Source organism: Zootoca vivipara, chromosome 11 (genome assembly GCF_965207765.1).
Source record: "Zootoca vivipara chromosome 11, rZooViv2.hap1.1, whole genome shotgun sequence".
Classification (NCBI taxonomy): Eukaryota; Metazoa; Chordata; class Lepidosauria; order Squamata; family Lacertidae; genus Zootoca; species Zootoca vivipara.
Window position 1 is genome coordinate 35,559,789 of NC_142594.1, and position 14,051 is coordinate 35,573,839.

Here is a 14,051-nt window from a genome sequence, read left to right on the forward strand (position 1 = left end):
ACTTGCCTGGAGGCAGAGTAAGCATCCAAAGTCAGGTCCAGTCCTAGGGTCGGGCAAACAGCAATCCACATGGTCAGATAGTCCAGGGGTCAAGGAATCTGATGAGCAGGTGGCCAAGGGTCAAGATGAGCAGGGAGCAGCAAGTTAGGCCCAGGAACTACAAACGTTGTTACCAGCATCTGACTGCTGCTGGAAACTCTGCTTAAGAAGGCCAAAAGCCAGCTGGTTCTCATCAGTGCCTTCTCCTCCTGATCAGCTGCAGGTGGAGCCACTCTGCCTTATTCCCCTTCAGGATGCTGTTCAGCAGGTGAAGCCCATGACACCCTATGATTCCTATGACTGCCCCAATGCTGTTTTTTTCCTAAGCTTAATACCGGTAGCAGCACTGGGCAGGGGGCAATTGCCATCGAAATTGGGGAAGGCAGAGGGAAGGTTTAAAGCTTCCCCTTCTATCCCTGTTGTGTTGCTAAGCTGACTGGGGAACAGCTGAGAGTAGTGTAAAGGGCTGGAATGCAAAAAAAAGTTATTTTAAAAATATGGATCCCTTCTTCCTGTTGCTACTCAGCCGATCAATGGGAGGGTCTGATGTGGGCCATGATTAGTCAATGGACCAACAGAAGGGCAGAGGAGATGGATTGCACTCTTCCAAACAAGAGACATGACTATGCATACTGACCAGAGAATGTGCTTGCTGCCTGGAGAACGTACGAAACAAAGGTCAGATATACCCCCCTCCAAATGACTCTTGGAGATTATACATAATGACCAGAGGACGTACAGGATTCTGTAGATATATGTGCATTTCCCAAGTTCCTCTGGAGATTATGCATATTGCCTGTCAGGGATGAGCCAGCAGTTTCTAGTTCCCCAGAGGGGGACCAGGAGGAGGGAGATGATAGAGGAGGGCTGAAAGGCAAGGCGCTGTCATTTTTTTGGTTCCTGGAAAGGCGAGTGTAGGCTAAGCAGAGATCTGAACTGAGTGACTCTGATGAGTGATTATTACCCGCTAATGACTTGTTGTAGATACTGTAAATAAAGGCATAAGAATGCCAGAAAAGTCTCGTGGTGATTGCTGTGAAGAGAGGAAGCCTGTCAACCCTGACAGTGCCTGTAAAATGTGCACTATTACCTCTTCATTGATGAATTATGTGCACATTCTCCCTGATGCCTGGTGCATGTATACACTGGCCAGTTATGCACATTAACCACTCAACATTGCCCATTCCATATATATTACATCATTCTAAACTGCTTGGTGGCATTTGTTCTAGTAAGCGGTATAAAAATTAATTACTGCTGGAATTGAGTAATGCAATTGAGGATGCAAAGGCTACTTAAAATAAAAATGAGACAATATAAAAAGCAATGGGAATGCTAAGATATTTAGTTGCCACTCCTTCTAGGGCCAAAGATGATGGTGATGCTTGAAGGAATTTTTGGTCTGTTAGCTGATCTTGGAATTCACAAATCTGCATTCTCCGGAAACAGAAAATAATGTTTGAGTGCTGCTAGAAAGTCAAGATACAAGGAAAATAGGATTAGGCCTTGAAGGATATCTGCTTAGAAGACATTGATTAATAATTTAAAGCACCAAGATGTACAATATCACTTAAAGATTAATATTGTTTTGTAGGAAATGCCATTTAATATAAAATTGTTTTTCAAAAACAGCAATTTGAGAGTTCAGACAAGGTTTTACAACATGTGACAGTGTATTTAATTAATGATAAAATACTTTGAAAGCAGATTTTCTACTGTACATAATTGCAGCTTTTTTCTAAAAAAAATAAATCTTTTAGACAAACTGAAAAACAAGCATGTTTCCAGAATCAGTGACCTACTGCTAATATGAAACCAAATGGAGCTTTGCAAATTGAAGCTGCCCCTTCCCTCAGACTTGTTTCTCCAACCTGTGGATCTCTCCCAAAGGAAACAGCTGGCAGATTATGCTGCTGCCATGGCAACTGTGTCGTCAGTCCGTTGGCTTGGCAACATTGCAGCAGCATCAAGGTACAGATCAGAATGCTCCAAATGTTAACAGAAAGGGTGCTTTTTATGTTGACTTCTAAAGCCATGATTTTCACGGTACTTTTATAAATTTTGCAATAAAAAATCCTATGCAGTCCTTATTTGCCATGCTTATCAAATCTTCGTATCTGAATTCTTGCAGTGAATTAAAATCCATTCCCTGCAAAACTGCTTCAGATGGATCAAACCTCTGCAGCCTTTTCAACTGCTCAGGTGACAGCCCAGCTCCCATCATGCCTTCTCCTCCAATATGGGGCTCCTTTTAGAGAGGAAAATAAAACAAATGGGCTTAATTGCTCTGCAGTTCATTATTTATTTACCCGAAAATGAAAGCCAGTATTCACAAGGGTCAGTGCCTCTAAGCCAGGCATCCCCAAACTTTGGCCCTCCAGATGTTTTGGACTACAATTCCATCTTCCCCAACCACTGGTCCTGTTAGCTAGGGATCATGGGAGTTGGAGGCCAAAACATCTGGAGGGCTGCAGTTTGGGGATGCCTGCTCTAAGCCTACCACTGTAGGCACATCTTTGGAGTACTTTTACTGCAATCTAAACTGTCCTGGAGTTTGCCCAAAACCCTGGGTAATATAGAGAGAGAGCTTCCCCTTTAGCTTTGTGTTCAAGGAAGGATGCTTCTTTGTAAAATACTTAAAAGGAATGAATACCCGGGGGGGGGGGGGAGAGAGAGGACTAGCCTATGAGAGTCCTTTTCTGGCTCCAACATGCGGTGCCAATGAGATACACACAAAAATAGCATATTTTTTGCATAATCAGGCAGATAATATATATGACAGATTTAGGGACCTTGTACATGGAAACCCTGATTATGTGTGCTTCCTTTACATGTCTCCTTCCTCAGAGAAATGTAGTAAGACACTTAATGCTGTTAAAGGTTTAACCAAAGAAAGCCTCATACAAAGCAGGTCAGTTCATTCTAGTCTTTACATCTAAAGATGGCATCGAATCACTTTAATACTTTTTAGGCCCTCGAATTTCAAATGTAACATACAACCATAGCAGTGCATCAACATTTTCTGTTGACATGCAATAAGACAAGCATGATTACAAAAAAATACACAAAACCCACTATCAAATTAGAGGCTGTCTCAGCCATTTAATCCTGCAAGATTAAAACCTAATCCCTTTAGCCACTGTTAGTGAAGGTCTGGGAGAAGCGGAGTGCAACTAATTAAACTCCTCAAAGTCACACAATTATCTGATGCCTTCTGAATATACAACTTGCAAGAGCTTTGTGTCATATCTGATGCAGTGTTTTGGTAGGCATGTATTACAAACGTATTAGATACTATAACATTTACATTAGTTAATGATTCCCAAACAGCTGCCAACTCATAAGCACCAGCACAGCCTGCTGAACCCTGCACAGGGAAGGGCAACAGAGTCATGGAAGCTCATCCACACAGATGTTTCCCCAGCCCTCTCTCCCTGCAGGATCAGCAGAGTGCCCAGACTCAGATAAGTCAATGCAGGCGTATTTTGTGTCCATCTGCTCCTCCTCCCTGTGCCCTTTGTAGGGGGAAAACAAACGCTCAGAGACAGAAAAAAGTTGAGCAGGCCACATGGTGCTGCGGGTTCTGGCCTTCCTGGCAACCTCTGCAAGCTCATAGGACCCTGATTCTGTACTTCCACTTCAGCAGGTGTAAAGCACTTGAGGTGCAGCTTGCACTGCAATCAGAGAAGTTACCTCACTGGGAAAAGACTTTCTCTTAACTGTTGGCAGGATCTTAGAAATCACTTTTAGCAAGAGTATTGGGACAGGAATGGGGACAGGCAATGACCATTCTTAAGATGGCATGGAAGGCTAAGGTTTGGGGAGAGGTCTCCAGTCAAGTCTCTGCTTCCCTGTCTGATGAATTGGCAGCTTTGGGAAGCAATGATTGGTTTTGTGTGCATGTCAGGGAGGGTGGGGAAACCTAAAAGTATAAAAGAATCATAGAATTGCGGAGTTGGAAGGGACCACAAGGGTCATCTAGTTCAACTTCCTGCAATGCGGGAATCTTTTGCCCATGACCCTGAGTCGCGTGCTCTCTACCAACTGAGCTATTCTGCGTACAAGAATGCCAAAGCTCTCCCCCCACCCCACCCACTGTGTATATTCCAGGTGGAGTGTGTGCATTTGGGCGCATTGGGGTGTTTCAAAATATGGAATGCTTCATTAATTTCTGTGTCATCCTTTTGCAGGGGGCATGCTAATCTTCTCTGTATCATTCCAATTTCAGTCTATGTGCTGCCGAAGTAGCCACAGCAGAGTGAGCATAGGAAGCTGAGCAGAGCTCAGAGCAGAGCTGTCAAGTTCTCCCTTTTATTAAGGGAAATTCCCTTCTGCTGAATAGGCTTCCTCGTGAGAAAAGGGAAAACTTGACAGCTATGGAGAGTGGCAGCAAGTGGCAGCGTTGTTGTTTTTAACTGTCAGCAAGCATGCAATGTAATATGCTAGTGAGAAAGCTGCAATTTTTTTTTTAAAAAAAACAATGTTTTCTTACCTGTGACTGAAGCTGAAGGCATGGGAAGGTCTCCAGTGCCCAGGCAACTTGCTCCTCATTTTCAGAAAGCGTAATTGTGCAGGTACTGTATACCAGAGTGCCCCCTGGCTTCAGCAGCTGCACTGCCTAAGGAAACAATGCTCTCATTTTTAGGATACCAGCATTTCTCAAGCAAACTTACTTTTACAGAATGCAGAATTACGCAGTCTATAATCATTTTGAAAGGACCAAGAACAACTTCTCATGATGATGTTTCAAGCTGCCTTTGTGTTGTGAGCCTTGTGTGTGTACCAGTGTGGAAGCAAAGATCACCAGTGTTGAAGCAATGATTCTTCAACATCAACTTCGTTGGACTGGTCATGTTGTGCGGATGCCTGATGATCATCTTCCAAAGCAACTACTCTATTCTGAACTTAAAAATGGAAAGCGTAATGCTGGTGGTCAACAAAAGAGGTTTAAAGACTGTCTCAAGGCAAATCTAAAAAAATGTAGTATAAACACTGACAACTGGGAAACACTGGCTTGCGAGCGCTCCAGTTGGAGAAGAGCCTTTACCAAAGGTGTCATGGGCTTTGAAGAAACTCGATCTAAGGACGCAAGGGAGAAACATGCTAAGAGGAAGGCACGCTTGGCAAATCCACACCGTGATCAACTCCTGCCTGGAAACCAATGTCCCCACTGTGGAAGGACATATGGATCCAGAATTGGCTCCATGTGGATCCAGAACAGTCACTTACGGACCCATTGTTAAAACCGTGTTTATGGAAGACAATCTTACTGGGCTACGAGTGATCGCGAAAGAAGAAGAAGTCTGTCCTCCGTTGCATTGCCTCCCCTGTATCCTGCAGACAAATATTACAAGCAACTAGCCTAGAGTGGCAAGTTAACAAGCAAGGGTCAATCCATGTGGCCAGTACACATGGTTGATAAAAATCTAACAATAAGATCTTACACCTTTGATGTTTTCAGTCCTGCAAATACACAATATCTTTTAGAAGATATTATCAGAAGGTAAACAAACACTTCCAAAGTTGCCTCTCCTTTAGGAAAAGCGGAATGCATATACAAAAGCTGGCCTTGTTTAAACAAACATTTGAAGGGTTCTAGGACACGACTGAAACTTCCCTTCTTTTTGGCTCAGCAGACTCCAATACACAAGGGAACACAGCTGAATAAATCATGATTGTTGATGTTCCCAACCTCCATCTGAGCACAGCAGTGATATTAAAGATGTCTTGGGACAAGGCAAATAGGGCACGAAGCCATCTTCCCACTAGATTCGCTTTGTCAATTCGACAGAAATGATTCCTCCTTACTTCTGTCAATAAAAGAGCTTAATATCTGAGATGGGTTTTGGTAGCCAGGGTTACACTTTCTTTTTTTTAAAAAAATATTTTTATTAATTTTCCAATTAAAACCAATTATATCACATTCAATATTTCAAATTATACACATATATATATCAATCAAACCGAATGTTATGCCAAATCATCTAAAGAATTTTTTATTTGGGTTCCCATGCTTCAAGAAATTGGGAATTCCTCGCAACTGTCCACTGCCGTCTTTTTTCTAAAGTTCAAATCGTCCTCCAAGTTCATAATAATCCAGATCTTCCCCTTACAGTCACGTAGATGTTTTCCACTTTCATCCGATTGTTTCCCTACCAGGGTTACACTTTCAGTGGATTTGAAATTTTATCAATGGTGTCACTCTGTTTGATGTTTGGGGGTGGGAGACTATTCTATGCAGGTTTAAGTAATATCATGCCCAAGCCTTCAGATGGGGCAGACTAGCAAGCCAAACAGATAAGTAAACTACCCCCCCCCAGGAATTCTCAAACATCTCTGACTACACTGAAGAAAATATGCACTACCCTTTTTGTTTTAAAAGTGAAAGGGTTAGAAAAGACATCTCTTATCAACTGAATCTTTACCAACAGAGATGAATGCCTGTGCTAAATTTAACTAGATCTATTTATGTTTAAAAGGTATTACCTTCCAGCTTTAGAGCTGATTGGCCTTTCTGCATGGTTTGCCTCCACATCACCATAGGCTCTGCTGCCAGGATAACAACGCGTAGATATTTTTTTAGATAGGGAGCTTGATTTAACCTTGTTACACATCTATTCCAAGGTTCCCATTGGTTTGAGAACAATGGAGCTCAGCGCAACCCCAACCAGCTGAACTTTGCATGTGCCATGAACTGGGTGTGCTCAAGAAAGGATGACCAAGTGCCAACTTCTACAGTGTAGCCATGTGCACTTCCCTTGCCTCCCTTCTACTAATAAGACAAGGCTGTGAGCTAACATGTCTATTATTATTATTATTATTGGCAGAGGGATCATAGCTTGCAGATATGCAGGCATCCCCAACAATTTATTGTAGAACTCTACAGAACTATGAATCACTCCCATCCCCCACCTCCAAGGAAATGGATTGAATTTAAAAGATACATTAAGAAGCTGTCATTTGAAACAACCACACAAACCACAGAATGGGTTTCAACACAAGATTTAAGTACTTGGAAGGGGCTGGGGCTGGCTAGTAAACTGGAGTTCCTTGGAGAAACTTGATGAAGGGAAGCCATGATTGCAGACTAAGATTATGCAATGGATGGAAGCTTTTCTTTTAATCCAGTATATAAAGACAAGGCAGAGGAAGCTTTTGAGGTGCTTCGAATGAGGAGGAAGGCTGTGCAACAAATCACCGTATTGTTGAATACCTGTATTGAAATAACGTCTTGGAAAGTGCCTCAACAAGGCAACATACCGGTGAGCTTGACAGCTTCCCAGGAGGTAGCTCAGATGAACACATACTTTACAGGCACCTTGTCTCTTGCTTTGTTTTCTCTCTCGCTCCTTCCTCCTAACCATAAAGCTTCACCAGTATCTTTCCACTTAGAGCTCAGGTAATTACGCAGAGCCTCCTAAAAATCCAGGAGAACCCCCCCCCCCACGGCTAGACAATCAAAGATCAAGCCCCAAAGTAAACAAAGAACTGGAAAACACTTCTTTCTTCCCTCACACTCACCCCCCACTGGTGAAAAAAGGGGGGTTATTTTATTTTCTGGTGGTGTTTATGTTGGTGGTTCCCCATAAATAGCTTTCCTCCATATTAAAAAAGGGAGAGATTGGTGGGATGAGGGCTTTTGGTGGCGGCCTTCAGGGGGGGGGGGGATGGAGGGGAGAAGATTTAGCTGGCTTCCTTATGCTGAAATGGAAGGTTGGAGTACACTGTGTGAGAATGATGGGGAGGGTGTTTTTCAGTAAGCAGTGCAAGCAACTGCGGGTCTACTCACAAGCAAGCCCTACTGAATGCTTACTCCCAGGAAAGTAGAAGTAAGTTGAGTTGAACTCAGTGGGGCTTATTGCATGCATAGATTCCACTCAAACCTCTGAGTGGGGAAGCAGATGCAACTTGACTAGTAAATCACTTGAACAACTCTTAAATTAGTTGAAAATATATTAAATATATATGGAAGTTATTATATACTGTATATTATATGGAAGTTTATTTAATATTTTTATTAAATCTACTACTTCCTTAGATTTTAAGGCACTCCACCACCGCACCCTCTGCCACTGCGGGGAGGCCCAGCAAGGCCCTCTACTGCTGCAGATATATATCGTGATATATCAAGATATCATCATATTTAGCTAGTGATATATTGTGATGCTGAAACCAGATATCAGTAATGCATGTTAGAATTCTCAATGAAGCACTGCTTAAAAGCAAGAATGTGTTTGAAGTGATGACCCAAGGGTCAGGTTACTTATTCTTTGGTAGTTTCTATGGCAAAATACATACCACTCTAAAGAGCTTGCGCTGCAAGGGCTGGTAAGAAGTCACTTCCTTTAAAGACCAGGAATACACCATATTTGGTCTCTGCCCCATGCCACTACAGGGAGCATCGAGAAGTATTCTGTCAAATGATTCTGGTAAAAATGGAGGTCCTTCTGCAAAGAGGAACATGATCAGTTAAAAAATTATAGCCAATTTATGTTGCATACTTAACTTTGCTATTGTTTGGTGAAATGTCACAAAAGAATTTATTTAAATAGCATGAGCTTGACGTCAGTTTAACACAGCTAAATTGGTATAAACTGCAAATACAGTCATACTGGCCTTGGTTTCAAAGTCTTTATAACTGCTGATAAATCATCATTATGTTTGGATATAGAAAGCAAAATGTCCTTTCCCTCCTACTTTCTGACTGAAAGATCTGAGTCACATTATGTTGCTGCACATGACAGTTTCCTCAAATTTGTACTGCTGATGTTGAGTGAAGACTGAATCTGTGTGCTGAGACCCCCCAAAAAACAAACCTGACCTGCCAACTGCTACCTCACTTTCACTTATGAAAGTTGCCCCAAATTACCAGTCATTTATAAATTATATAGCGCTTTTGTGGTTTAAAGGATCTGTGGATAAAATGGCAAGTCAATATTAACCAACATCCAAATTACACTAAAGCAGTAGTAGCCCTAGTCACAACAGGGTATTAAGGATTACCATAAAAATCCTGATCCTCCTCAGAAAACACAGCTACAACAAGAACACCCAAAAGAAAAATAATATTACCTTGCCCATCCTCTCCTTTGCCAATGGCAAGTGCCTTAGTACCATCATAACAAAATGCTTTAATGCAATTCAACTTCAGTAATGCAGCATTTTGCTTTATCTTTTTCACTTTGTGTGCAATCTTGTCCAGGGCAATTACCTCTCCCTGAAAAACATGTTGGAAATCAAAAGGGTAGGAATTTATTACTTATTTGTTTCATAAACACCTATATACCACTCAATTGGAAAAAAGGGGGGGTGTAAAAATGAAAACGAAAAACCCTCAAAGCAGTTTACAAAAAGTTAAAATCATAGAATCATAGAGTTGGAAGAGACCACAAGGGCCATCCAGTCCAACCCCCTGCCAAGCAGGAAACACCATCAAAGCATTATTGACATATGCCTGTCAAGCCTCTGCTTAAAGACCTCCAAAGAAGGAGACTCCACCACACTCCTTGGTAGCAAATTCCACTGCCGAACAGCTCTTACTGTCAGGAAGTTCTTCCTAATGTTTAGGTGGAATCTTCTTTCTTGTAGTTTGAATCCATTGCTCCGTGTCCGCTTCTCTGGAGCAGCAGAAAACAATCTTTCTCCCTCCTCTATATGACATCCTTTTATATATTTGAACATAGCTATCATATCACCCCTTAACCTTCTCTTTTCCAGGCTAAACATACCCAGCTCCCTAAGCCGTTCCTCATAAGGCATTGTTTCCAGGCCTTTGACCATTTTGGTTGCCCTCTTCTGGACACGTTCCAGCTTGTCTGTATCCTTCTTCAACTATGGTGCCCAGAACTGGACACAGTACTCCAGGTGAGGTCTGACCAGAGCAGAATACAGTGGTACTATTACTTCTTTTGATCTAGATGCTATACTCCTATTGATGCAGCCCAGAATTGCATTGGCTTTTTAGCTGCTGCATCACACTGTTGACTCATGTCAAGTTTGTGGTCTACCAAGACTCCTAGATCCTTTTCACATGTACTGCTCTCAAGCCGGGTGTCTCCCATCCTGTATTTGTGCCTTTCATTTTTTTTTTTTGCCCAAGTGTAATACTTTACATTTCTCCTTGTTAAAATTCATCTTGTTTGCTTTGGCCCAGTTGTCTAATCTGTTAAGGTCATTTTGAAGTGTGATCCTGTCCTCTGGGGTATTAGCCACCGCTCCCAATTTGGTGTCATCTGCAAACTTGCTCAGGATGCCCTCAAGCCCATCATCCAAGTCATTGATAAAGATGTTGAGTAAGACTGGGCCCAAGACAGAACCCTGTGGCACCCCACTAGTCAATACTCTCCAGGATGAGGATGAGCCATTGATGAGCACCCTTTGGGTTCGGTCAGTAAGCCAGTTACAAATCCACTGAACGGTAGCATTGTCTAGCCCGCATATTGCCAGCTTCTTTACAAGAATATCATGGGGCACCTTGTCAAAGGCCTTGCTGAAATCAAGATAGGCTACATCCACAGCGTTCCCTTCATCTACCAGGCTTGTAATTCTGTCAAAAAATGAGATCAGATTAGTCTGACATGACTTATTTTTCAGAAACCCATGCTGACTTTTAGTGATCACAGAGTTTCTTTCTAGGTGCTCACAGACCGTTTGCTTAATGATCTGCTCTAGAATCTTTCCTGGTATTGATGTCAGGCTGACTGGGCAGTAATTGTTTGGGTCCTCTCTTTTCCCCTTTTTGAAAATAGGGACAACATTTGCCCTCCTCCAGTCTGCTGGAACTTCGCCTGTTCTCCAGGAATTCTCAAATATTGCCAGTGGTTCTGAAATCACCTCTGCCAGTTCTTTTAATACTCTTGGATGTAGTTCATCTGGCCCTGGAGACTTGAATACATCTAAACTAGCCAAGTATTCTTGTACTACCTCCTTACTTATTCTGGGCTGTGTTTCCCCTGCTGAATCATCTGCTCCATATTCTTCAGGTCGGGCATTGTTTTCTTTTTTGGAGAAGACTGAGGCAAAGAAGGCATTGAGAAGTTCTGCCCTTCCTCTGTCCCCTGTTTGCATTTCACCATCTTCTCCTCTAAGTGACCCCACTGTTTCCTTGTTCTTCCTTTTGCTACGGACATACCCATAAAAGCCCTTTTTGTTGCTTTTAACCTCTCTAGCAAGCCTGAGTTCATTCTGTGCTTTAGCTTTTCTGACTTTGTCTCTACATGTGCTGGCTATATGTTTGAATTCCTCTCTGGTGATTTCCCCCTTTTCCCATTTTTTGTACATATCCCTTTTAAATCTTAACTCAGTTAAAAGTTCTTTAGATAGCCACCCTGGCTTCTTTAGGTACCTTCCATGTTTCCGTCTCATTAGTATTGCCTGAAGTTGTGCTTTTAATATCTCCCTTTTAACAAACTCCCAACCATCATGAACTCCCTTGCCTTTTAGTATTTCTGTCCATGGAAATTCACCCAGCGTTTCCCTAAGTTTTCTGAAGTCAGCTTTCTTAAAGTCTAGGATTTGAGTCTTAGTATGCTTGGATGCTCCTTTCCGCTGAATAATAAACTCCAGAAGAGCATGATCACTCCCACCTAAAATAGTAACACTGAGAAAAACTTCACAACTATACTTTAAAATATACAAAAGTTAAAATACTATAAAACAGGTTAAAATCATGTCAACTTTCTAAGCATCTGAGTGGGCTTGTCTAAAGAGGAATGTTTTTAGCAGGCACTGAAAAGAGTACAGTGAAAGTGCCTGCTTGATATCAATAGGCAGGGAGTTCCAAGGGGTTCTTACAAAAGCGCAATGGGTGTTATGTGTCACCTGTAGTAATGCCAATTCCACCAACTGAAGCAGTCAGCTGTTGCCCTGCCAACTCCTATCAGCCCCCACTGGCATGGGAGATGGTGTAGTCCAGCAACATCTAGAGGGCCACAGCTTTCTCATTCTTTCTTTCTAACCACTGCTCTGCTTGACCAAGCAGTTACCATTCAATCCGCACATTACACATACAGACTTCTTTGTACGGGAATGGCATATTCCAGGAGAACACTGTATAATGTAGTCAGCTCCAGCCCCTTCCAATTGCTTAAACCTTGCGGTTGTTGCTTTTGTTTTGTTTTTTTTATAACAGCCTCTTAAGGTATCTTTTAAATACAGTAGTACAAACTGCTAACTAAAATGTTTATGGGACATGCTGACTTAGCAAAAATGTGTCCATTAAAACTAAATCAAATTGATGGGAACAAACAACACCACACATAAACACTTTCCAGTACAAAAATGGCTGTTTCTTTAAAACTTCCAGGCTGTACCTCATGAATGTCTTGTACATGCCAGCAATTTCTCCATAATGAAAAACTGAACAGTTTGGTAAGCAAAATATGCTTATGTCAAGGAGGCTGTCACATATCACAAATTGCATGGCTCTTCTTTCCACAACACATGGCTGGCCGTAACAAAGTTTCCCTGCTAAATAATGCAGGTCACAACTGGAAGCACATAATGCTACAGCCCACTTGAACTTCCCAACCTACCTGACATTTTATATACAACCCCTTTTTCTGTTGAAATATGATTAATCTAAATCCATACTACCTTATTCCAAATTTCTCAAAGGGGTGCTTTTTGTTTCATACATACTAAAACTTGCTCAAGCAGTTTCTTGCAAGATAAAATGTCTCATAAATTTTCTATGTACTTAGTACTCTTTGCCCTATGTTTCCTCTAGTCAAAATATAAGCATTTTAGTAGACTACTAGAGCTGAATGGCATGCAAAAATACACTAATTTTAACATATAGCCTTGCAAAAATTCTGCAAAAATGCAATATGGACTTCCATATTTCCTGCTCAGATTCTTAATTTATTGAATACCGAAAAGATGAACACTTCAGTGAGCATGATACAACTATGTCAAGAAGGCTTCTTAGGGACCCCGTCAGAAGCCAAAAGTCAGAACAGAAATTGTAAAAAGGCAGAAAGCAAGCTTTTTGACTGCTGCCACTAGGGGACAGCTCCTCTCCTCGAACCCTGTTTCCTTGCACCTCAAGCTAGCACATCTATTTTATTTCATGGTTTGATGAGCAGGCCCATAGTGAGTGTGCCAGGATGTAGCAATCTTAGAGGATGCGTAACCCCACCCATAACAGGCCATGTCCCACCCATCCGGTTCAGGGAACCACCCACTAACAGCAGCTTTGTCTTGTCTGGATTAAGCTGCAATTTGCTGGCTGTCATCCAATCCACTACAAAGGCGAGACATCAGTCTAGTACAGGCATGTCCAACCGGCCGATTGTGATCTACCAGCCGATCGCTGGGTGTTCTTGGTTGATCCTGGTTGTTTGCGGGATCCTGATGCCCCCCCCCCCCGCCAAAGAAAAAACCTCAACAACTTTGGCTCATCCTCCCCCCAAAAACCTCAACAACTCTGGTCAATCCTCCCCCCCAAAAGCTCAACAACTTAGATGAAGTCTCTGGTCAGTCCAATGGGTAGATCACTTCCAGGTTTATATATATATATATATATATATATATATATATATATATATATAATCGCAGTCTCTTGGAAGTTGGACGTGCCTGGTCTGCAGATGTAAAATGGAAATGGAGGTGTGGACCATTGGTATACCTTCCCTATGTTTGGGCACAAGACTATGAAATATTGGGGCATTTCACTTTGATTGGGTGCACAAAAAGAGCTGCTCTTCATCTGCTGACTGATAAAGTAAGATGCTACCCCAGGTTCTCTGGGCCCAAAAAAAGGAATAACCCGGGGTCTCCTCAGCATGGGTCAACTCCAGCTGTGCTGTCTGTGTATCTCCAAAGTATGTTCTAGTTTGTGGGAAAGTGTAAATTCTGGATATTGAAGAGAATGCTCACCCAGCATTATGCAGTAAATGATGAAACTATGGGAGCCCACCTCCTTAGTCTCTAGGGATGTGTGTAATTTCCAGATAGAGGTGATGACCTTTGTCAATAAGGCTAGATGGGTAAATTCTGCTCAGAGAAACAAT

At 42.1% G+C, this 14,051-nt stretch overlaps 1 protein-coding gene and 1 non-coding gene across 17 annotated transcripts in view; both read right to left on the reverse strand.

The window, feature by feature from the left end:
* Positions 1–1,622: 1,622 nt before the first annotated feature.
* The window catches only part of NSUN6 (NOP2/Sun RNA methyltransferase 6), a 29,538-nt gene continuing 17,109 nt past the window's right edge, over positions 1,623–14,051 (reverse strand). For 15 of the 16 annotated variants that reach the window (XM_088654110.1, XM_035129862.3, XM_088654111.1 and 12 more), the window contains 4 exons: positions 9,112–9,256; positions 8,338–8,486; positions 4,532–4,657; positions 1,623–2,287 (listed from right to left, as the gene is read on the reverse strand). In XM_088654110.1, the coding sequence (XP_088510236.1) occupies positions 2,081–2,287; positions 4,532–4,657; positions 8,338–8,486; positions 9,112–9,256 (627 nt within the window). In that variant the 3' untranslated portion in view covers positions 1,623–2,080. Of the gene's footprint in view, positions 2,288–4,531; positions 4,658–6,525; positions 6,589–8,337; positions 8,487–9,111; positions 9,257–14,051 lie in introns of all 16 variants that reach the window. The other variant, XR_015946387.1, reaches the window with a different exon arrangement.
* Positions 4,185–4,291, reverse strand: LOC118092401 (U6 spliceosomal RNA). Its single transcript, XR_004693516.1, has one exon. It is a non-coding gene; the product is annotated as a U6 spliceosomal RNA (small nuclear RNA).